The sequence below is a fragment of the Aulostomus chinensis genome, chromosome 19 (genome assembly GCF_037954235.1).
Source record: "Aulostomus chinensis isolate RoL2024-O1b breed Wild chromosome 19, RoL_Achi_v1.0, whole genome shotgun sequence".
NCBI classification, from domain to species: domain Eukaryota; kingdom Metazoa; phylum Chordata; class Actinopteri; order Syngnathiformes; family Aulostomidae; genus Aulostomus; species Aulostomus chinensis.
In genome coordinates this window covers 4,973,349-4,999,413 of record NC_141338.1, presented here as the reverse complement: position 1 = coordinate 4,999,413, position 26,065 = coordinate 4,973,349, and the positions used below count along the sequence as shown (strand labels likewise).

General features: G+C 42.6%; 1 protein-coding gene across 9 annotated transcripts in view; it reads left to right on the top strand.

The window, feature by feature from the left end:
- Positions 1-26,065, top strand: part of dab2ipb (DAB2 interacting protein b) — a 171,502-nt gene that overhangs the window by 42,162 nt on the left and 103,275 nt on the right. For 2 of the 9 annotated variants that reach the window (XM_086186538.1, XM_086186536.1), the window contains exon 1: positions 16,870-17,492. The exons of 6 other annotated variants lie outside the window; for them this stretch is intronic. In XM_086186538.1, the coding sequence (XP_086042664.1) occupies positions 17,369-17,492 (124 nt within the window). In that variant the 5' untranslated portion in view covers positions 16,870-17,368. Of the gene's footprint in view, positions 1-14,687; positions 14,781-16,869; positions 17,493-26,065 lie in introns of those variants that run through there. One more of the 9 variants, XM_086186544.1, reaches the window with a different exon arrangement.

The window sequence follows — 26,065 nt, the reverse complement described above, 5'->3', positions numbered from 1 at the left end:
AAGCCCTAAAACCTGTACACTAAGCGCTCAATATTTAGTGTATGTGAGAGCGACTTACTTGCCAGTTTTGTAATACGAAAGTGTTTTTGCAGAGCAGGACGCGCTCTCATTTCCTTCACTCTGTTTCCAGGTCTCCCATGTACCCATCCTCCCCAGCTCTCTGAAGAACAGCTATTAGTTAAAGTGATAAATCACAGACGACTGAAGGCATTTTTATGTACGTTTGACCGCAATATGTAGGAGTTGTTTCACTGCTCGTGGGGATTTTGGGATCACGGAGTGGAAGGTGGCGGAGGACGTTTGCTGGCATGTCGTGCAATTCCATGCATGTGTTTTCGCAGCATTCTGTGCTTCAACATTAACGATATAGTCTCAGTTGTGTTTCCGCTCCTGGTATTGAGCATGTGTGGGCATGTCGACGCTGCTCTAACCTCTGCGATATCACTGGAACTTATTGCTCATTAGGGGCAAAATCAATAAGCCATTACAAGTTTTCTGTTACGTGTGCAACAAGTATGAGCGTGATGTGTAGTTTGTGTTTGGGTGGGGGTTGGTGTGTGCATGTGGGCACACTGGGATTCACCCATCTTTACCTTTAGCCTTTACGCTGCCTGTTGAAGTTGGGAATTTCAAAATGCCGTTACATCTCGTCATCTTTTTAAAAATAAAAGGAGATGGAGTTGGGGGGGGGGGTCAAAACCTTCAGCCAGTAATCCTTCACCCTTTATCGTTTTGTTCTGTGCTGTAGTTTGACCACATGATGTACACCAAATGATAAGCATTTATAAGATAAGCAATCCATGTCTTCTTGACACCAGTAGGGACAAGCAAGGCATCATAACGGTGAGGTCATTTTCCCTGTGATGTTGTGGAATGTCTGTGTCGAAGGAGCTGGTGAGGAATTGGATTACACCAAATATTTAGCTGGCAGCCTCTCATTCTTAGCTGGCGCTGACTGTCACATTCAAGAGATGTCACGACCGGTATTGACAACAGCAGGCCGTATCAGCTTTCGCTAATTAATGACTTGGAGTAATTTGATGACAGGCATGTTGTGGGGTTTGTGTGTTCCATGTAAGATTCTGTCAGTGCTCAGCCAAAGATCATCTGCAAGATAAGATACTCCACTTATGAACCCAGCTGTTCATTCATTTTCTGAAGGTCCAGCTATGCCAACAAAGTATCTGGATGCTACTTTGCACATCCGTTCCTTACTTGATAATCACTGATTTTTTTTTCTGCAATGGCATTGAAGTTAATAATTATCCTCCATCTTTTTGTCCGTGCTGAGAAAATACTGAAATGAATTTTATAGTCCACACTTGCTCTACTTCCGTCATTCCACAATCTAAAAAAAAAAAACAATCCATGTTTATGCATGCATCTTCTGACTTTTCACTTTAATACGATAATCACACAGTTTTTTTTCTTCTCCTCCCGTGAATCCTACTGGAGTCCATATGTAGCTGTCAGGAGAAGTTTTGCAGCCCCTCCCAGCAGATGTGACCCCAAACAATGACATTTGCCCTGACTGAGCTTTTACACATGCACGCTCTCCACTGTAGCTTCCATTTAAACGGATGTATGGGCTCACTGTGCGTCTGCTTGCATTCATGTCGGCTTAGTATTTGACGGGGCACATCGCTGTGTCAGCATATATTGTGTGGCGCCATGTTGCATGCAGATGTAGTCAAAGTACTGTGTAGATGACCCTACTTTTAACAGTCTGGTTCTGGTCACATATACCAGAACAATAATCACTGCTAAACTCATTAATGTCCCTGCTGCAGCTCTGACATCACATCACTGCAACACTTTAAAGGGCCAGTGTGAAGGATTTATAGAGTTCAGCAGGGACGATGTATTGTTGTGGGCCAACCAGGAAGTTTGTCGCCATGGGTTCCCTCCACCAAAAACCTATCAAAATTTTACATCGGATTTTGGATTACTACCAAAAACAAGCTCAGTGACGATCAGACATTTATGAGAAGTACTGATGTACATCACCACCGTGGAGCTTTTACATTGCACATTACATTTTACGTTGCTAGCTTTCTTCAGGGTTTCAGCACTTGTTCCTGCACGGCTCTTTTTGGTGTCTAGCAGGAAAGTTGCACATTGCAATCAGTAGGCATGAAGGAGAACCTGTGGTTGTTGACAGGTTCAGTGTCATTGTGATAACATTTCCTTCTTAGTGGCGGCTACTGTTTTGGAAAGGTCACTCCAGAGTTTGTCCTTTTTCTTGATTTTTGCTGTGACTCGTTTCATTTTGCTTCCTCACTTTTGTCAGAGACGGTGCCTTGCAGATTATTGAGAAATTATATTTTATGATGCGTCTGTTGCGGCACCCGAACACTTGTTTTGTTTACTTGTGTCTTCGTCAAAGCACTACAGCCACCCAACCATGAGGTCATCGGTGCTTGTTATTTTCAAATGATATTAGAGACTACCCTCAAAGTTTCACTCATCATCCAACATATCAACCATCTTCCTGCATCCAGAGCCCAAAGGGAAGCCGATCGTCATCTCCCAAACACATGGTGCGCCACAATGTATGACATTTGCCATGTTATGGACGTTGCTCCCGGTAGAGCTCAGATGTACTGATTCATGTCTTTCAATGACTACAAGGCCCGGACCTTATCACTCGTGCTATTTTAAGGAACAGTTCCACCTTGTTGGCGGTCCAAGTGAAGACAACCAAGGGAACATTGTTTTCTCCAACTGGCTACAGAGTAGACACACTGCTTCCTGTTAAGACCGGCACATGCTCGCTCAGTGTACACAAGCGGTCATGAGATATGTGTTTTCAGGTGTGTCACTGTAGACATAGATTCATTCTGACATGGTGCAAACGCCTCATTATTTTGGATACAGCCTGACAAGATGAAGGTTTTTGAAGAGTGTTGGGAGCCAAATCAAGGGGCTGAGCCTCCCAATTCCCAGCATCCTTGTTCAGTCTTTTAAACATATACTGCATGACAGTTCTTCAACCACAGCGGTTGAGTTCTGTTGCTGCCTTAGCACACCTTTGACTGTTTTCTTCTACAGATGAAAAGCTCATTGAATATGAGATTAAAGTCCTGTTAACTTGTCTCATGTCACGGAACTTTCAAAGACTCCATAAAACCATCAGACTTATAAATATTCATCCGAAAGCTAGTAGGGCACTGAGGGCTTAGTTGAAAGGATCTGAGGCCTTCAGAGAAGCAATAAATGACTAAAAGGAGATAAAACGTGTTGCACTCTTGGTTGTGGAAGATTGTTCAGAAGATGGTTAACTTCTTCATTTGCTATTATAGATGTAAACTCGCTTTCACACAGATGACTGTTAAATCATATCAAAAACATTTGTTTTAATGGTTCTTAATCCTCACTCCAATGTTTTTAGTTGGCAATACAGTATGCTACAAACTTTTCCTTGTTTCTATGGTAACCAGCAAGGGGCTCAGTAGTCCTTATTTAAATTGACAAAAAGACACAGGCTACCTCCTGACAGAGTGATTAAAATGCAGAATAACACATAATGAACAGTTTGGTTTTCATTGCGCCAAGCTAAAAAGCATCCAGCTGGTCTCTGTCAGCCTCAGCTTCCTAATACATGCACAGAGGAGGGAAGAGTGTCTTTTCTCTTGCTTGACTCCCGAGGTCGACGGCTAATAAGCCTGTGTCCCCAAAAAGTTGGCATGTTCTTTTAATGTTCAAGAGACCTTTATGACACTGTCCAAACGCACCTGTCATAATGGATTTAGTCGTTACAAAGGAAACTATTTGTGTTGTCCGACAGTGTTCTGTTTATTTTACAGGCTTTTCTCAACACACACACACACACACACACACACACACACACACACACACACATCGTGGGAGTAAGAGAAATCATATTGCTGATGTTAGCAGGTGACCTAACATGTTGAGACAAAACAGAAAACAGGAAAGAAGGGAAAAAGAACTCCACTCCCTAAGGTTCCCCTTTCCCTTCAACGTACCTCACTTCCTGTCGCATACCAACCCACCTCCCACTTAGACCCTTTGTGCATACAAACCCACACATTCTGCACCACTGCTATTTCAACGAACCTCAAATTACAAATCTCTTATGACAGAGCGACATTTAACCGATGTTGAATTGTCAGTGTCTGTGTTGAACCAGCTGGATCGCAACGACAAAGATTGTTGGACTCCTCTTGCATCCTGCATGGTGCAGTCCTGAATCAAGGCATAAAAAAAGAGAGAAAAAAAACCCAGGATTTCAATTCTCCCTGTTTTCTTCCTCTGGCCTCATTGGCAGTTACCTGTTTATCAGCGGACACAGACATGTACACAAGCACACCCACAGTGGACTTGTGCATGGGTGTTTGTGTTGGGGGTGGGGGGGGTGGGGGTATTTTAGGTCCCCGTGTGGATGTTAGCCTCTGCAATTTTGGCTGTATGGCTGATTTCACATAAATCTATAAACATGTTACAAATGTGAAATCTTTCATTCCCACGATTTTCCCAAGAATTGCTGTGCCTGAATTCAACTGTCATTAGAATGCCAACTGCCTACGCGCAACAGGGAATCGAAAAGTTTTTAAAAAATTGGAAGTTTTCCCTCAAACTGCAGGAAGACTGTGTGTCTCTCCAGTTTGTTGGTGCCTCTTGGAGACCTGCGGTCCCCTCTATTTATCTGGCAGATTTAAAGGAGCTGATCTCTGGACGAGTCTTTCAGATTGATACAAAAATAGATGGAGAGCAACTTGACTGCCAAGATTCATTCAGTAACAGAAACTCACTATTTATACTCAGTGGTTTTCACCCATTTATTTGATTCATTGATGTAAAGCACATAATGCTGATTCAGAGTTTCTTTATGCAGCTATTCCGATAGAACAGAAATACAGACGGCGCTAAACTGGGTGTATTATTGTGATAGAGAGGAATGGTGTGTTGTGAAATGTAAAAAGGATTTTTTTTCCCCCCTAAAGTTATTGCATGTTTGCGTTCATTGGTTGGTTCAGAGTATTTTATATAAACTAAAACGAGCGTCTCATGATATCAGACTCAACCCTAACCAGACATTTACATTCCAACGCTCACCTACGGTCACAAGCTTTGGGATGTGACTGAAAGATGAGATCATGGGAACAAGTTGGATTGGGAATCGGTCGTAGTTCAGCATATCCTTCGAGATGGAGTAACGAGCTCGGATTTCCAGAGGGAGTGCCGGCAGCGCTGCTGCTCTATTGCACCACAGTTATCAATGCTTCTACATTTTGAAGCACTGCATTGGAAAATGTTCTCTGCCTCTATCCATTTTTTTTCTATGAATTCTTCGAAGATGTTTTTGCTTGCTTATTTTTTTTGTTGTTGTTGTTTTTTCCCTTTTCATAAATGCTCATATGTGCCAAATGCAAAGATGGAAACTCTAGGTTGCTCTTGTTAGCCAAGTCACTAAACTAAAGTGAGATATCCAGGAAAAAGGTCTTGAACAACTACTGTCCACTGTTGAATTGCTCTTGGGTGCCAGCTAGTTTTTGCCATGTTGTATCTGGAGACATAGTCAGGTTTTGAGATGGTTTGGTGAGACTCCAGCAGAAACAGCTGCTTAGTCATGTGAGGCAAAGATTCGCCGCATCAGGGATTATTTAAAAACTTTCTTCCCATGTCCCATTATACATATTTGCTCCTCAAACCACTAGACTACTGTCAAGAATCTCACTCATGCTACTCAGAGGGGTACAAGAGTAACTTAAAAGTATTATTAGATGTGCAATACTTGCTTGTTAGCAACTCAACAAGTGGCACTTTTGCCATTCCGAGGAGAGAACTCTCCTTTAAAAAGCCGTGCTAAAACTGAGTCTCTTTTGAAAAAAATATAGAACATTGCAAAATACTGAACGAATTCGAAGCTTTTCTGGATTTGTGTTGAACATAGATCAAAAGGATATCTTATTGTATGCAAGGCTCTGGGGTACTATATCTTCACAGAACTGTGGAATTCTTGTGATGGCCCAATGGTGGTGTGAGCCGCTGGCGCTGCGCTCATTTGTGCCCTCATGAATAGTAATCTCTCCAGTGCGGTGATTTACTGTAGTCACTACAAGCAGGGAGCTGGCACGCTTGCGCCAGCCCGCGCAGGTGAGAGCTCCATTAACACTCAGCACATTTGCTACGTATGAAAGGGTGAATGTTGATGGGAAGTTTTACAGTACTGTTAATTGCTGAGTCCACTACTGCCTGTATCTCTGCCAAAGCCCCAATCACTGCTCCTTAGTCTCACGCTGCAGGCCGCTTCAATTACACACGGCCATTTAACAAGTTATGCCTATTGTTTGTATTGACAATGGAGCCTCTGTGGCTGAATGGGAAGTTGTGACCCTTACATGGGTTGTGACTGAATTCCATGAATTCCTACACAAAGGATATGGAGTATTACAGAATAAAATGGTCAGCTGAATCTGATATATTCATTTCAATGCCATGGAAACATATCAGTATTGTTTTGTTTCAGCAGAGCTCTGTGCAATTATAAATATATGAATGAGGACAAAGTATGCGCAATCAAAATAGAAACAAGAAAATGTTATTTTTGCTCAAGAGGAGAGGAAAAATGAAAAATATCCGGCAATAAAAAGCAAGGGATGAACTAAAGGGGGGAATTGAAGCTCTGTGTCCTCTTTTTATTGCCATGAAGAATATTATAACAATAAGAAATACTGCCAAAACACATTTTATAGATTTTAGAGAAGGAGAGGTCACAATAACAGCAGCTGAGATTTCAGTACTTCAGCTCACTGACCTTGAGATGCCTTTAAGCCAATGTCAGTCTTGTTTCGTTTCTGGTCATGCACCAACTTGGAACAGATTGCTCAGTTCGTCATATTGGAAAGTTTCTAATCTGCATTTTAAAACAGTGCGGCACTGATGTTTGCCTCCATTCTTTCAGTCCTTGTAGATAGTGTGTTGTTTGACCTGGGATTTAAAGGGGAGTTGCACCACAGATTAAATAAGAGCAGGATTACTAAAGAGGAGATAGGCAGGGGAAAAACTGTGGAGAGCTTACACTGTATTACATGTGCATGCGCTAGCGAGGGATCAATGAAGTTTCAGTCTTGTGTGGTGATGAGTTTGCCTCTATTTGTGCAGTGGTCCGCTATCGTGTGTGTTGTTGCACTGATCCGAGCGTGTTTGGAGGCTGTGCATTTGTTTGATCTGCAGAGGACTGATTGGAGCAGATTTCCCTATGTAAGCATTCACTTAAATGTCAACAGAATGCCGACTATTCGCGCTCTAATCCTGACATTGTCTCTGGTGTGTGCGACAGCCGCTTTGTGTGTGCGCTGTGGTCCCCCAGTGCCCGTGTCAGTGCGAGCAAAACAGAGCTGGAAAGCAAAATGTACAATTAGTGCCCAAAAAAATATCCCAATTGAAAACAAACAATTTTCATCACAGATTTATTTTTCAAGGAAATACTGCCGAGCATTCATGGGGTCAAGATCTCTCTGTTGTATGTCCCCAGTGCAGTGCCTGCCCAAAACATGCTGCATTGAAAAATGAATTCAATTGATGTGGTTGAGCACTCCCAAAATTCAGATGACCTTTGCTCAACACTGTACCTGAACACCTCCTGTGTGGTTACGTGGTGTTGCCAGTTTTTTTGACACAAACCTGCTGTTTTCACTGCCTGCTTTTCTCTTTTCAGAGCACTTTTCTCTGACCCGTGTGCCGTCCCGTCTCTGCTCTCTTCCTGCATGCTGGAGTCTTTAGTCAGAGCCCCAAAACTCCACCCTCCACCTAAAAATATATGTTGCTCTGTTATTAAGTCATTGTTAGTTGTTGCCATAGCTGGTAGTTGGATGTCTTCACATGACTACATTTATATGTGTGTGTGTGTGTGTGTGTGTGTGTGGGGGGGGGGTACTTTACTATAATACTACTATTCTGTATGTCAAATATGTTTTGATAATGGAGTATGTAAACTGGATTCAAAACGAAATACAGACACACAGAGATAAATTATTGTATTATCCTCTGGCGACGTGATTAAGTCAGCGTTCACTGTTTACTGGAAAGGTAAACAGGGAACGCTGTTGCCAGATCCTGAGCTCATAGGATAGAATCCTGCAGTGTGATATTGTGTTGGGAACCTTTGTGTCTCATGGCTTTGTGGGAGCCTTTAAGATTAGAAGCCCACCAGTGGAGGAGGTAGACGAGAAAAAAGGTGAACAACCACCGGCTAAGATGAACTCCCCACAGCCGTCATGTTAATATCAGGTGATGAAATAAAACAATTACGGTACCTTTCAGCTAAATCATTTCATTAATCCACATACGTTCTTATGTTTGAATCCCCTTTTATTTGGTCATATCTGCGATGGATCCAAACGCGTGAGCAAGTCCTCTCTCTGAGGAAGGGTCAGAGGGCAGAGGTCAGCCTCAGCTCAGAGAGCACAGATGGTGGCCAGTTGAAAATGCTAATGTTAGCAACCGTGGCAAGGAACAAGCAAATGTTAGTTCAGAAGGGCAAACAGTCAAAGTTATCTTTGTAATGTTGGACGCAACAAAAATGCAAAGCTGACTCCAAGACTAGGTCATTTTGAAAAAGTCATTTGCTTTGCAGATACCTGGATATGAGAGTACATGTGGTTCAAAATCTCTTGAGTTTAAGAACCACTTAGCTCATTACGTGTAGTTAAACATACCATGGGAAACTTGAACATGGATTTCTAGAATTTTGTTTTTTTTTATGTTTGAACAGAATGTACGGTCATGTAAAGCTTGCCTAAGGGTTAATAAAGTCATTGAAATCTCCTGTTTAAAAAGCGAATGAAACCTGCGCAACCTTCCAAGAGAGATGGATGACACGCGTCATGGCCAGGCACAGGGGAAGACGCCGCTAATGTCATCAGTGTGACGGCCCCCGCTAAGTCTTAAGTGTCGGTGCTGTGTGAGCTTATTAATGAGCTCTGTTGTCTTCTGAGGTATGTAAAATGATAGATGGGTCCAGCTCAGTTTTTGTGGATAGTACATTACTTGTCTTCCTGGATTGGGGCACAACACTGAAGGTCACTCTCGGTCCTTCTGGGAAGGGTTACACGATGATTTCAAGGTAAACATCAATGATCTTAATCCGCACCATTGATGGCCTTTCTGTAACTTATGAGACGTTTCACTTGCATTTTCTCTCTTTCAAGGATGCTTTTGTGCACCTTGTGAAATAGTCCTGCACCTGCGGGTCTGAACCACCGTCATTCAAAAAGAATGGGTGACTGTACAGTGAAAGGTTTTGATTTGTGCATTTTTCTTTCATAAAAATAAAGTCTTTCTTTCCTAGTTTTCTATGTTTAATTTTTCATCAACATACTACAAAATATACTGGGGATATTGAAAAATCATTGGAAACGTCTAAAAATGCTCCTGGAAGCTGGCTTTTTCCAAAAAAAAAAAAAAAAACTGATAAGGAGAACTTTTTGAGTCACTTGTTCTCAAGTTCACATGATGATCTTCGATACATCGATGGTGACTGAGAGTACCGTAATAGATGGTGACGAGCCGTACGCGTGTGGTATCGTGTGTGTCATGAGCAGTATTTGTATGAGACAGCGGGAAGCATGTGACTGAGCATTATGGCCCATGTATGTGTCACCCTTTGTGGATTATTTGATTACATTTGAAAACAGCATTTCTGGAGGTCTTTCAGCACTTGTCTCAAGTGGATGATTCATTAGTGAGAATTCTCTCCCTCACTGACTCTTTTCTTCTTCTTGTTCCTTTAATCATAGCGAAAAACAGTGCACCCCTTCTCCATCTTGCTGATCTGTTTGTCTCCGGCCAACAGAGTCACACAGACGCCTCTGTTCTCACTCTGTCTCTCGTCTTGTATAATGAGTTCTGCTCAGGATGGGACAATCTGCAATTTGGCCTACACTCAAGGGCCAAGAGGGAGTGTGGGCATCAGTAGGAGGCAGATAACACCGCATTGATCGCGAAAGCCACAGGACTTCTAGTTAGTAACATGCGACCGTGTTCAGATAGCCTCTTCTTTTTTTTTAAATGTATTTGTCTCTAATGACCTGTCATCTGTTGTCACGCAGGAATGTTGAATCCTCATTTTCTCTTATATTTGTTCATACAGAAAGCAATAAGAGGAAAATAACTCAGTGCTACTTGGGATTCATGGAATGTGCGTTGACGAAACAAATCTGTTCTTATGCATGATGAATTTTGATTTAAAATTGGATTCGTGTGCCAGGCAATTTGCGGGAGGAAATGCCCCAATAAGTCCATATAAGAGCAGCAGACTGGCTATGTATAAACCACAAACCAAGAAATAATTTGATTCATTATGAAACAAAAATGTTAAATGAGCTCGGCTTCAGCGTCAGTGTGCAGCCCTTTTTCAGGTGCGTGTGAAAGGTCGCCACCTGCTGTGTCTCGGCAGCCACAAACCGTTGAGTAATGCAATACTGATGCAGCCTCCGCCAGAGTGAGTCAGTTTCTGCTTATAGACCACTTCCTGGATCTCAGCCATGGCAGCCCCAATTACCTAAATTAAAAGTGGGATTTATGTTGGCAGTTCTATCATTATATAACTGACCAATAAACCTCACGACTCCAGCACCACCTTGATCCAAATGCACACCCGCTGTGCAGCATCAGAGAGAGGCATTGCTGCCATCGGCTGTTAAAGACGTGCCTTACATCTCATTTGATAGATTATTTCAATATTAAATCAAATTTGACAGACAATCTCAAACTTGTGTCTGCATGTATCCTTGATCTACAAAGCATTTGACATGCCGGCCTTAGCAAGTTCACGAAAAAAAAGTCTGATAGTCACAAATATTTAAGCTACAAAGCTTTGCAAGCAGCCTTAGCAGAAACATGCCCTCTTGTCTGATACACACAACAAATTTAAAATAAGTCCACTGTTTTTTCCCCTCATATATTAGAATAGTGGTTCAGTGGTTATATTGATGAAGACTGACAATGCGGTCAACAGAGATTCAAAATCATGGTCCCCACCTGTAGTTTGAATGCGCAGGAGTGGAAGTGAGAACAAATGAATTGTGGTAAAAGGTGACAAAGCAACGAGTTGAGCAGTGGTACTGTGATTTTAATGCATATGCTGAGGCAGTGGAGCACCTTCAGTGTCACCTTAAGTTGTGCAGCACCAAGTTCTCCAGAAGGGGTCAGTATTGATGTAGTTTTAATCTGCCATTTATTCCATCGTGTACCTGTACAGTCTCCAGTGATTATGACTTAAGAACTCATGTAGAAATCTGTCACTTTTACATAAAGTCCAAGCGCAAACTACTATGTTTTTTGGGTTTTTTTTGTACTTGTATTTATGTTCATCACCAGCAGTGGGAAGTTCCACTTGTTTACTGTCTGTGTTTGTGCCTTAGAGTTACTTCAGCAGTAACACATGACTAATGCATCGCTGGGATTCATGAAAACGGAGTGTAAGAGAGAGAAGGAGACTCCTTGTTAGTTCTGTGTGATATCTTTAAGAGTTTGTTGCTGCACTAAAGATGTAGTGGCTTTATTAGATATAATAAAGTTGTCTTTTAGAGGGTAAACTATTATCTGCCCAAGGAGATTCCAGCAGCAGTAGCTATCAGTTTGGTTTATACGCTGCTCGTAATCCATACTAATATGTTTTGTTTAGTCCCACGTTTGCCCCAGACGATCAGTCAGTCCTTTATGGTTTATTATCACATGCAGGTCTCGTCTGTTATTTTACTGCTGTCTAATCCCTGCGACTCCCTCTGAGGCTTCGAAGGTTGGCTATATTTCAGGCATAATAGCCCGTGTGAGCCTCATTCTTTGTAAGACCCGCTATCGACATGGAGACAATCGAGTGAGCTGTGTTAGGAAACTATGCATCTCTAATGTACCTCTCTCCTTTTTTGAAATGTATTTATTTGAAATGAAAGTGGAATTAGTGTCCTCTTCCTCTCTGCCGGTTTCTTTACCTGCATTTCTTCACTTTACAGGTTCAGTCACTCTATTTGTTTTGGAATACTTTTTCACACTGCAAATCTCAGAGGGGTTTTTCTCAGTTTCTTCTCCTAGACCTGTGTTTGTCCTTTTTTAATTTGTCTATGTAAATGTAATTATTAGAGTTGTGAGTGTTGTGTGTGAGAATACAGCTTCGAACGTAGGTGATGATTTTTCATTTTCTCCCGGTGTGAACTTCTGAACCTCCTATAAAGATGCTAATATCCACTTGCTGTTATTATTCTTAAAATCATCTCAAAGCTTACGATGGTTTGGATACTGATGGTATCCCAAGGCATACTGATTGGACACGTTGTACTTTTTCTAGAACTCATTGTAAAATAATTTGTCCTATCTCTCATAAAGCCCCAGAAAGCATCAGATGCACTGATCTAAAAAATTAATAAAAGTTTTAGGGCCAAACAATGAAGTATTACTTTTTCAGTAACATCCTGTCTAATTTGCATTTTTCCTCTGTTTCCCTTCGGTGTTTGATGCTGTCCCATTTCTCAACTGCTCTCCGCATCAGGTAAGACATGCATACTTATTTAGTCATTCTTTGTGTGGTTCCAGGTACCGCGGGTGGTGATTCCTTACATCTCCCGGGATTTTGCTTTGCTCAAAATGTGCAAGTGCAATTAGAAATATGATTCCTGAACATCTTTTGCACTCACGGTTCAGAAAGAACCAAATTGCAGGTACATGGAATCAATAGGCAATGAAATGCAGACACACCTGTCGACAAGAACACTTTTAAAAGTCATGAAAAAGACAGAAGGGGTCAAAGTTTCCCTTTCAATAGCGTAAGTAACTGCTATTTTCATAATGAAGTGTGTCTGCTTTACATATATTGAATGAGGTTATTGATTGAAGCTTGCAAACTGCTCTTTCCTCCATAACTGCTGTGTAGTTCACAGATATCCCCAAAGGCAGGGGCACTTTGATGTTCTGTGGTAGTGTACAGCGTAGCAACGTGGAGGTCGACACTGATTTATTAGGAAGTGTCCCATTACATCAATGAGAGAGAGAGCCTCAACTGCATTTATGCTCCCTGATATGATCGAGGAAGGCATATGTCACAGACATCAGACAGCTGTAGGTACTAATCCCACCAGCACCATGGGCCGCTCTCATGCTAACCTGTCATTACACACGTTGCCTTTCATCTGCGTGAGAAAAATGTGAATCCTCTCTGAAGAGAACGCCTCCCCAAAGCGCAGCTGAAGCTCAGATCCAAGGAATGCGCCACTGACATCTCTTCTTACGCGGGACAGCAGTCAGGTCATGGTGTCTGTCGGGATGATGGAGCCTTGTTAGACCAGCCGCATCTCGCAAGCTTTGTAGTTCCATCTGCTTCCCCTCCTGTCTGCCCTGACGGACAAGCTCTTTCAGCCGCTCAGCATAACAGAACATTAGACTCCATCACATGCCAAATCCAGTCAAAAGTCTTCTCCCACAGGAGACTCTAGTCGTACACACTCCTGTTCTCGTTGAATTGCTGCTATGGGAGATTCCGTTTTTTTGGGGGGTGAGAACCAGTCATGACTGTATGACTGTTGGGGCAGAACAGTTATCACGTTGTCCTGATTGGTTTGATTAGCTGTGAGTTTCTCGTAGAGGTTCTGGAGGGGATCCAGAAGTACAAACTTTGGTTGATTTCTCACCAAGCTGGAGAACTCCAATCAAGGGGTTCCTCCTGTCCAGAGACGCATTGTTCAAACTACACGGGTTCTCAGCTCTATTAGTAGTTGGTTTGTGGCAGTGACAGCAAGCCAACAAATGTACAGACTGCTTCTAATGTCGCTTAATGGTGGCAAACAAAGAACATTTCCAGCTGCTGCCATTGGCTGATATGATGGTATTGTAATGTGCAACAAATCTGCAGGAGTGGGTGTGACCACTTATTGACCACCAGCAGAAAGGAACAGCCATGTATTGATCACAGCTTTTATTCAGCAGGTTGATATGCTGCACCTGTGCAAGAGATGGATTATCTTGGCAGAGAAGAAACAGAAGTTAACAGGGATATTTGCAGGCAACATTTGAGGGAGCTAAAATCCTTGAGCACACAGAACAAATCTTGGAGGTATTACTTAAGTCAATTGAAAATGGCTGCAAAACCAAATTGTGCTTTACACTGGAACGTCAGGGACCTGTTGAATCCTGGGTGTTCAGGTCTTACAGATAAGCAGGGAGTCCACACTCCACACTCATTCATGCTTGGCTCCTGCTTGACAATTGTGTAGTTAGCGTACTAAACGGCTTGAGCATATCACTGCAGTCAGCTAAATGCATTGATCCTAATAAAGGATACTCATATTCAAGTCATTAGTCTTTCTGTATCCGCCTAAAAGACTTTGCTTTTACAAACCGTTTTTAAACTTTGCCCTGCTGAATTATCAAATGAGTATACTGAGTGGGTTGAAAGTATGTGATTAAATACCAGGAGGAGTGCCGGGTTTAAAGGGATGCCATCACTGGGGAAAGACGCTCGCAAATGTTAGACTGAAACCCAACCCTAACCCTCTCGTTACTTCTGACTGACACAGGAAATGATCGCCAACTTCATACCTTGGTATCAGAATTGTCAGGTCTAGATCCTGTCAAACACGGCATCCCCAAAGGCCTGTGGTGGCCATTTTTTTTATTGAGCTTTCATTGCCCCTTTTTGCATCTCACTGGTGTTTTTGTCTTTAAACCAGAGGAAACCAGCACCAGCAGCCCTCAAACTCTGCATGACCTTTATTTTCTGGGCTTCTTGACTGTGAGACTGGTCTCTTCAACAAGAAGCCATTGTAAGTAGCTATTCCCACAGCAACTATTATCCAGGCAGGACAAATCGGTGTGCTTGGTAATAAAAAAAAAAGAAAAAAAAGAAATTGGTGCGACCACACACGTGTCACTTTTTGTGTGAACAGGAATCATTGTAAGCTGCAACATTACCCCTTGTGTGACTTTGGTTCTGTGAGTGTTAACAGTGTCTTCAGGGCGTTTCATGAGCCCACTGGTGTCAGTGTGATGTCTGATGGCCTTTAGGTTCCCCCTGCTACCTTTTGCGAGGCACCAGCTCGCTCTCATGAGATGTATCCCTACTAATGGTCCTCCTAACTACTCTCTGTGGGACTCACGGAACAGTCAAGCCTGTTTCACACATACTGGCATGTACGCACACTACTGCATTGTGTCGTTTTGAGTTTATGGACTGAGGGAATGACAAAAACTCCACACAATGTGTTATGAGCCCCACTGCACTCACTAGGACTCTTAACCCTAATAAGCAGAGAACAACTGAGCAGCCGTTGCAGGAGCTCAGACAACTGCTAGAGGTACCGAGTGAGCTGGGTGATGTGCTGTGCTCTAGCTTCTTCATATATGCTACGTGCATCTGCAGGCAGCTCATCAGTTTTAGAATAAATAGAATAACAAGCCATTCTTTGGTTCCACAATACATACATGCGATGAAATTCTTTTTCCTGTTTCCATTGGGAAAAAAACCACACACACACACACACACACGCCCGCGCACACACACTTCACAGCATGCCAGGTGAACATCAACAGTCAAAAACCTGATGAGCAACAGTAATCCATCGGTCTACGTACCTGAGCCTGCAGGACGGAGCTTAACACCCGACGTGGAACCAGTGAACTGTAATTCAAACAGAACTCCAGCATCACATCCTGCTCTCTCACCACAGGAGCAAACAAAGAGCTAAGGGGGAAAAAAAAGAAAGTTAGTTGAGAAATGTACGGAGCAACAGGCTATTTCAGCTCTTGCTCATTAATCCTGTAATTAATTTTAATGAGAAGCAAATATTAACTGTAACTGTTTTTTGTTGTTGTTGTTGTTGTTGTTTTTGGAGGATGTGTGTGTGCTCTCCAAGTCTTAACTCGGCAAAAGAGCTTTTGCGGGATACCCTGTGACACACTGTTCATTTGAATGTGACACATCTTCGCCTCCATCTTCTGGAGGACAGAGAGCGGGGGGGGGGGGATTCACTTTCTTTCATATCGATATGTTAAGCGAATAAAGTTGATAGTTTTATGCTCAAATTGTACTTTGAATATCAGAACTGTTTTAGTGTAAGCGATGTTTGTCAAATCAACGCTGAATATCTTCTCGACTCTCATCCACTCTAAAACATTCTGTAATTTGATGCTAAAAATCGAGCATTTTTAGCCTGTCAAAACAAAGTCAAATCCACCATGGTGCGCTTACAATAATGCTCAGTATTTTAGTACTCAGTTTATCTGACATCTTTTGTGTGTGTGTGTGTGTGTGTGTGTGTGTGTGTGTGTGTGTGTGTGTGTGTGTGTGTGTGTAAAATGAAACACAATGTGAAAAAGCTGACATCCTGTGGCAGCTGTGCATGAGTGTCTTTGTTTCTGCATGTGGACTGAGGTCCAGCTGCCTGACCCTCTCCTCAGAGCTGACTGTGATTGGTTGTTTGACATCTGCCTTTGATAGGCTGCCACTCCCTGCCATCTCTTTCTTGCCTAGAGAGGCAAATTTAAGCAGCTCAGTTGTAAAACCTGGAGTGGGCCTCAGGTGACGACAGGATCAGGATCCACGAGCTGTGGGGGAGTTGGTGAAATCTTTACACGTGGAACTTATTTACTGTCGCTGTTTTATCTTTGTGCCTGTAACTGATTAGTTTGGTTTATGGATGCGAGTAAAAGCTGCTGTAATCTGAGCTCTGCCTTGTTAAATCCATTCCGTTTGAGGCTGTTATCTTTGCATGTTTTCCATGGTGCTCAAACTTTTCTTCTCAACAGCTCTCTCCTTTTGTGTGCGTGTGTGTGTGTGTGTGTGTGTGTGTGTGTGTGTGTCTCTCTCTCTCTGCTCTCTCTCACTCACTCTTTGTTACACACTCACACAGAGTCTCAGATAGCATTTTTGGTTGTCTTTTATTGTGTGGTTAAAAAACTCATTTACTGCTTTACAAAACAGAGCTTTTTGTCTGTCTATAAAATTCCTTCAGAGCCCTCCGGCACTGAGAACAGGAACAGCTTTCCTGTCAGTCAGGATACACACTCACACAGTATTCCGGATATCATGCCTCTGGGATTTCTCTCTGGGAAACTTTGAGGGGGAGTGTTTAAAGGTGGAGCAGAAGTTTGAGATTGTGGGACAGGACAGAAGAGAAGTGGATGTTTAAATCTTTGGTCTTCTTTTACTGCAATGGGAAATGGATTACGGCCCTGACACCATCCACAAGGGTTTGAACTTCAAGCAGATGAGTGTCTGCAAGAGGACTCTCAACTGATCAACAGAGTGGCAGTGCATGAGAACTTTGCCTGGCATTTAATCTGAGTTTAAATTCAAGAGGACTTCTTTTCAGCGCTGCTTGTTGTTGTGGACTCCTGAGTTGGAATTGGCACCATGGCTGGGATTACTAGGAAGGGATCTGGGAGACCCTCATACTACTACAGATTCCTGGGCAAGTCCCGACTGCAGCGTCAGCGCAGCCGGTCTCGCAGTCGCACCAGGCCAGCTGCCAGCAGGGGTAATAAATACTACGACTATAAATGTTCAACCAACAGCCTAGTAAACAACACAAGTACTGTCTAGTAGCATTGTGTCATACTGAGTGTGTCTGCTTTGCACATGTAGGGTGGTGACCGGGGACACAAGAATTAATTACCTTGATACCTGTAGGGAACTACTGAGCAGATACTTCCATAGTAAATATTAATATTAATGGAAACCATGGCAACTGTTGTGAGTGTGCATTTGCTCTTGTGTGTGCGATGAGAAACAGAGTAAGTTGACAGTTTGGTGTCACAATTCACAAGGTGATGCTTGCCTGGAACACCAACAGCTCACAGCTCAGGGTTAGATGCTCTGTTCTAAAGCAAACGCACGTGCACACACACGCGCACGCACACATACGGACTTTGCCATGTTTTGAGTTTCTTACAACGAAATTAAATTAAATTCATCTCGATTTTGTTTCTTAACGTCAGTGTCTTTCCTCTGGTCGTCCGTGTCCTTTAACTGCCTGTTCCCTTTTCTCAGCTGGAGCTTGAGCAGCATGGTTAGCTGTCGGTGGGTTGACATGCCCAATTGCAGTGAAGCCATAGTTCAAGCTTGATTATGCCATTTAATTGGATTATGTCCTTGTCCCAGAATACAGGAAGAATTGAATTATTTACTGAGGTTTTTCTGCCTCCATCACATCAAACCAAGTTACCTGGCAAATGCTTTTCAAATGGTGGCCTTCAGTTCAAAGGACATTAAACAAATACTGACAACTCTTTAAGCTGAGACAGCGTCAAGCTTGTCTCTTGTCCAGAAATGCCTTGTCTTCACCATAGTTTCGCTCACCAACACGTTTCATGTTATAAACATCAACATGCCGGGTTTTCTCCCAGGGCCTCGCTCAGGTTTCCTCAACGGAAGGGATGGAACCAAAATCGACAATTCTTCTCTCCAAGTGAACAGTGAACAGCTATAGCTTACCCTGGTTTTAAGTGTGAGGCTGCTTCATGTCATAGCTCAGGTGGATAATAAACCATTGCAGACACATTTATCCTGAAACTTAACTATGCTTGTATGATTTTTTTGCTCAGTGAGCAAATATACTTCCACATACAGTAAGTCAGTGATAGATGGAGCCAGACTTGGAAGGACAGGCACAGAATGGGGGCCCAGTCTGTCTGCCTTTTCTTTGCTTCTGTAGCTGATGAAAGGTCCTTTGAAGTCTCCCGTCTGTAATATTCACCTTTCAAAATAACGCACAAGGACACATGCGTTTATGCTCATGTACAAGGACACACATGCAAACACACATTGCCTTGATCTTTGTGGCAGAGTGCAAGATCCCCACACAAAACTTTACCACGTGACAGGGAAGGTGAGGCTGGTGATGGCCGGCCGCTCCTAAAAACAATGCTCTCTTTGTCTTTGACTAAGTTATAATACAAGTTGTGCTTTGTGGGAATCAAACTCGTACCAGTGTGACAGCATAAATGCTATACTATTATAAAATTTAAAAAAAGGCGCCTGATTCATTACATGTCCTAATCTAATGACTCTAGATTGGAGAAGTTATTATTCAATCAGCACAGAATGGTAGAGCAGCAGTATTTCGATTCGCATCATGGAAAACATTATTACTGTAAAAAAAAAAAAAAAGCAATATGTAAATGGAGCTTAGCTACTGTATGTCACTCAGACTAGCCCGCTGCTGCTCAGCTGATCTCACACACACACACACACACACACACACACACACACACACACACTGTCGCTCTCTCTCTTTTTTTTTATTGGCAAATGTCATTCAATCTGCCTTATTTAAGCTGCTTCAGTCTGCCTGCTCTTCTTGATTCCTCTGCACGCTGTTCTGCAAGCCAGCTGTGCCTCAACACCTTTATATGGTTTATTTGACTTCATGCCACATCTGTAGTCGCTGTTGCCGCTTCTGTTCTGTACCCAGTCGGGGTCTTTGCTGCTGCTCCTGCTCTCTCTCTGCCTTTGCCTCTCCATGTACCGCATGGAAGGACGAAAGGTCTCAGAACAAAGCCGTACCTCCAAATGAAATCTACTGCACGGGAATTATGTGTTCTTCTGGACAAACCTCACTATGTCAGCCTCTCTTACACTAGCAGCAGGAACAAAAAAAAAAACTTTCAAAAGTGCTGCATGTCTGGTACCAATATTGAAAGTTGGCAACCAGCTTGTAAGCATTTTTCACCTGGTAACTTAAGAGTGTCTCTATGTGGACAAATACATGTACAAATAGGTTTTCTTGTCAGGGCAGTGCTCCCAGCCCGTTTCCTCGACCCTCGAGTGGCCAGAAATTAGTTACTGCAGCAAGTCTATTATCATACACATGCGCTGATGGAAAACTGGGAACCCTCATATAATATACGAATGGGCAAGAAATCCGCTTTCTCCAGGGGAAATGATAGGATTCTCTATTCTAAGAAATTCAGTTTCTCATTTTGGTGACATTGAGGAAATCAAGTTCTTACAGAGAGTGGAGTTCTACCAGGTGATTTAAATGCAGTAAATGTTGCAGACAGAGCAGAACTGCTTTGACCTTAATTCACTGGAATATATTAAATCATTAATACCCTTTAAACAGATATCAGGTTACTTTAAAAACAGTCCCTCCCCAAGTCACTCTTTAGTAAATACTGTGCATCCATTTGTTTACTTTACTCTCCCACTGTATGCAGGTTTTTTTCAAATGCGCAGAAGAAAAAGAAGGAAACCGTTTGTTTGACTGAAGCTGGAATGATGTGATGTTGCTGAGATGTTTCTCAGTGGAGAAGCCGCAGTGCCGCAGCTCCGATTAGATTTACACATTTATCTCGAGGAACTTCCTGTTGCCCCTCTCGACATACACACTGTCACTGGGACAGATCAGGTGTCAGCTGCATGAGCTCATGTGTTATTGTTTTTTCAGTGTGTGTGTGTGAGTGCGCGTGCATCATTATCTCTGAATGGAAAATCTTATATCAGCGCTGATCACCCTCACATCACTCTGGATCTGTTTCGCCCTCTTTGCCTGAGGTTTAGGACATTAACATAGAAAATTACAACTTATCTCAAAGAGACAACAGTGGAGAGACAGACAGAGAGCGCAGTGTTGTCCTCTGCTGCCTTGTTTTGAAGCTCTTGATGTAGCGGAACTCTTTGGACTGAAATGTCCTGCTTATTGCCATTGCTCCAACAGAATTCATCATCCTTGTTTTTCTATCTTCACTGGCAGAGCCTAACGTGCAAAACACAAAACAACTGTAAGTGGATTTTTGAAGAAAAGTTGCCTTTCCGCTTGTAAACTTTTTCTGTCTCCCCCAGAGAATATTGATGTAAAAGTTCGGAATCTGAAAAAGTCTACAGTTTCATCCAAGGGAAGTTTCGATCTTTTATGCCATGTCTATGTCTACAGGTATGTTTATGTCTATGTCTATGTCTATGTCTACATCAATCCATACCCCGGTTGAACACATTAATTTGGGCTCCAATTCTAGTGCAAAATTCGTACACCTGTAGTTAGTGTTTGAAGTGGTTGACCACTGCAATGCGATGAGTGTAACTTTACTGCTTACTTTAGTCTGCATTTGCTGCCTCTTCCGAGGAAGCTAGGTTGTAGCAACCTACACGCTGAAAATGGCAAAGGCGTTAAAATACGGCAGATCTGATTGGCCAGTTCAGTAATCAGTTGTTCATATGCTTATATTTGTTGTGTATATTAACAGGTTTCCAGAACAGAATGTGGTTTACTCACAGTTGTTGGATCCTGACCTTAGCCCCTCCCACTACGACAATGCCTAAGCCACGGCGTTTTTTTGTTGTTGTTGTTTTTTTTGTTTTTTGTTTTTATTTTGTACTTTAGCAGACTGATGACACGTACCCAAGGGTTTCTCCAGCACACAAGTGAAACATCTGCCTTCATGAGACCAGTATAACTTCTTCAACTTCTGTAGTTTTGGTCATAAATAAACAAGTCTGTGTTCAAGCATCTATCAGACAGAAGCAAAAGTTATAAAAATGTAACCAGTGATACACTTTCCTCCATGCTGCTCTCTACGCTGTTTGATTTTTGGAAATAAATATTCTGTTTCTCTTTGCTTAATCAGGCCCTCTTCATGCTGGCAGATATTTTGTGCTTAAAATCTAGCAGTGCATTACTTCAACATCATTTGGGGACTATGTTACAAATGTGGAAAACACTCTCTTGTCTTGCTGTGCTTTTGGAAACTTGGTTTTGTGTAGCTCAACATCTAGACCCACATCAACAGTGGTTGGACAGGAAGAAGGACGAGTGGAACACATTTCTGGAGAGGAAGTCTAGACAGCCAGAGCCATAGTTGGGGGAAAAAAAGACAATGACATCGGCACAAAAACGGAGCCAGCAGGGTCATCGCTGCTGTTGAAGTGTACATGTACTGATTTAGGTCATGAGTGCTCCACACGAGTACCAACCGCACACACCACAGCATGCAGTAAGCACAGTAACAACTACGTGAAACCATGAAAGATCACACAAAACTGAAAAAAGAAGAGTTTCTGTCAGCAAGAAAGTGTTTCAGCTACCCAATAACAGCTCAATAATGCATTAGCACCGACAGCTATTGCACATAATCATATTCTCAATGGGTCATTACCAAGAAACACTTCTGATCTGTGCTACTGCATCACGCCTAGTTTAGTCAAGCTGTTTATGATGGAGCCAGAGATTTGTGTGTGTGTGTGTGTGTGTGTGTGTGTGTGTGTGTGTGTGTGTGTGTGTGTGTGTGCGCGTGTGTGTGTGTGTGTGTGTGTGAGCATGCGCACAATCTCTGATGGGAAGTGAGGACAGAAATCAAGCAGATAGATGGGAAACGTGGCTAGAAGAACACAATCAATCAGAGTGACTCAGTTCCCGATGCCTCAGTCACAGGAAGGCTAAAAACAAGATTGTATTCATGATTTGTCTCTCCAAGTGTTAATCCATGTAAAATATTCTTGCCACACAAAGAAAACAGGGAACTCAGAGTGATGTTGGTGAAGTTCAGACCTTAACTTCACTTTTCCTGTTTTCTCTAAAAAAGATTTGATCTGTTTTTTGCAGTTTGTGCCTTCATCATCCTTTCTGAGATTGAGGTCACATTTAACAGAAACAGAAGCTCCACTTATCAACATTTTTCTTTGATATATTTGACATAAATGATAGATAGATAGATAGATAGATAGATGGATAGATGGATAGATGGATAGATAGATGGATAGATAGATGGATAGATGGATAGATGGATAGATATGAACCTCCAAAGAACAGATTTCCAATCAACCAGGTTAGAAGACGAGAAGTGAAAACTATCATCTTGAATTTGACCTGGTAATCAGAGCTGTGAGACAGAGGGCAGGGACGTAGAATGGAGCAATCAAGAGCTCTCCACATCGTCTCAATGTGTAACCTCAGATCATATTTTGTATCTAAGTCACGTTTATGGAGTCTGTGTCCTTGTCTACTATCTCCTTCCTCATTCTGGTAATTCATGGAGATGGGCCGGATGACTCAGTATTGCTGAGCGCCCAAAAGAGTCCAATAACAGGGACAGGTGCAGGCTAATCCCCCTTAATCCATAAATATCCACTCAGATTGCAAGACAGCATCAGGGAACAGGGTTGGAGAGAGAGCTGCAGAAGAAATTCATTGCCATTGTTGTCCCCCCAAAAAACCTGCTGTTCAGCAGACAGACTGCATGAAAGTGAACTTACTTCTACACTTGTGTGTGTTCGAGCACATGCAGTTTATTACACAGCAAGGATAAGAGGGCTAATTATGCTGTCGAGGTGGCTGGTACCTTCACTGGCTTTAAGACCACTTCCTCAATGGGTTATTTTTTTATACGCAATTTATCAAAATTACCTTACACTTTTGTTACAATCTCAAAACAGTTCAGGGTCATTTAAGTCCCGGCCAAGTGACAAAAAATGTGTTTTAGCTTCATTTGACTGTTTCGACCCTTTAGTTTTACGTTTAAGGTGTTCCTCCACTCCAAACCGCAGCAACAGTATATGGTGTTAATATTTAGTAATGACTGTTTCCATACCCAAGAGTACCCAAGCAAATCGGTGAATTCCTTAAACTTACAGAAGTTTCTCACACGAGGTGAGAGGACCCACTCTTTTAACTGTGTCCGTTCCTCTTAAACTGATGCATTCAAATTTAACGAACCTTTTGAGTTTTCAAAAAAAAAAAAGAAAAAAAAAAGAGAGCCTCGTACTGATACGGTGATTCTGCATGCCGCTTGTTTGTAACGAAACTATGTAGGCTAACTTTGATACTAAAGATACAGAAATGTGTCTGACTACAACGATTCCCAGTTCTTTAACGGTTCCCTAGGGTGCCTCGCGGTACTGGTCCCATTAAACCAAGACGTGTGCTGCCGTGAACGGCATCATTTCAGAGCTTCAAAATATTTTAGAGTGGCTGGTCCTATTGTTGTTGAAATTCTGCTGTTGTATCCTGTGCTCTTAAAAAGGAATGAAAAGAAATCATAGGAAGTCAGTGGTGACCAGTTAGTTTGTGCCTGCCATTCTGTAAGCGCTGTGCTCGGCACGTACGATTGCTGTTGTTTTGGTGAAAGTTTCAAACAGCTGTAATTTGGTGACATTCTTGTCTGACAGCAGGCCTGCTCGTGGTGGTTTTTTCATATCTCTGAGTCTGCTAATGGATGTTTGGAAGTTAGCTGGATCTCAGCCAGCAGTAACAAGAATGCTGCTGCGTCGCCCTCTGCACAAACACAAACTTCCTCCACGCGCCCCTTGCCTGCTCTGCTTTCCGTCCTCCACGACTTCCCATAACACTCCGCAGACAAAGGCATGACTCGGCTAAGCTAAACACGAAGCCTTGTTTCTAGAAAGATTCCATCTTAAATCGGCTACAGGGTGTAGGGTTATTTGTCTCACCGAATATTTGTGCTTTACACTATTTATTGGAAGACAGTGTGTCAATAGCAAATTCTAGTTTCAAGCCAGGCTGCTGTAATCTTTGTTTTGTCAGGCCTCAGTCACCTCAAGCTCCTGTTAGCAGAAAATGAAGTGACTGTTGACTGTTTCTGAACTGGAGGTCGTAGAAACGATTCTGCTTCATGTCCTCAGAGTAACTCCGAGGAGGCAGAGTAGCACCTCTTTAGCACACCATCGTCCCTGCACTCGGTAAATACTGCATCTCAGGGGTCAAAAGTCCAACACTGTCCTCACAATGCAGCAGTAACACATTATCTGCTCTGTGTACACACAAAGAAGCCCCCCCCCACACACACACACCCCCCTCTCTCTCTCTCTCTCTCTCTCTCTCCTCTGTCTGTCTCACACACGCCAGTACATGTTTTTATACTAAGCTATAAAGCTTGACAAATCAAAGCTGTGTTTTTGGGTGGGCCTTCACTGTGACCTCTATTTCATGGATCGCCGTCCAACTGGGAGCCAGACAAACTACTAATGAGACTCTGCTTTCTGACAGTATCACTAAAAAAAAAAAAACAACAAAAAAAAACCTAACACATTGTTCTTTGATTGACATTAATTCACAGTTTATATTCTAGAGGCACACACGGCTTCTTTTGCAACACATTCAGCCAGTCAAGACAGGTTCCAGTTGTCTTGCACTTGAGGGGAAAAACAGAAGTGATGTATTTTTGAAAGAGACAGAGGTGGACTGAGAGAAGAGGGTGCTCCAGGTAGAGGAACACAGTAAACACAGACTGACAGCCTGTGATTTTTTTTTTTTTTTTTTTTTTGCAGCACATTTCATTGGCCCGCAGAGGATAGAAACAGTGCAGGCAGAAAGTTTTTAGACACTTTCATGTGTTCCATACTGTCTTTTTGAGATGGATTCAGTTCATGTTTTTCTCATCAGTCGATGCACTTATGACAAAGCAGCGATAATTACAAGTACATGTATTAGAGCGTTAAGGCCGTCCTGCGCTCTTCTGTTAGCGTCCTTGAGGTGCTTCGACAACAAGTCCTCCTCTGTGTGTAGTTGAATTCATTTAATATGATGTCACACGACATGCAGCAGCTGTGTAACATTAAACATCGTCCTACTAGCAACACGCGCATGGCAGCTCAACTGCAGTCACCACAGAAAACTCTTGAAAAGAATATTCCTCATATTTACAGCAAAACAAACGGACCGATTCAAAACTAAAAATGACCGTTTCTCTGGACAGCCACTTCAGTGTTTTAGCTCTGGGAGAACTATTAGAGGTAGTTCGGCATGGCTTTGAGGGCCGCGGGCTTGTTGGTGGATATCAGTCAAATATCTGGCGTTCCCCAGACTTCAGTCGGTGGAAATCTCTGATGTCTCGATATCTCCAGATAGCAAGGCTAGAGGTCACGGAGCGTCTCTCCACCACCGCCGTCCCCACAGTCGAACGCACCGGTGCCCCACTGCTCCTTGCCCTCCCGAGAGGAAGGGCAGAAAGCTCCACAACAATTGCATGAAGATGTTGAAAGACCGTCTCCAAGAACGTTCATGACTGTCGGTGCTGCAAAAAATACAAGTACCAACGACAGCATCAGAATATCAGTGAGGTGTTTTAGCATTGTTGTATTTGTGTTGAAAATATGGAA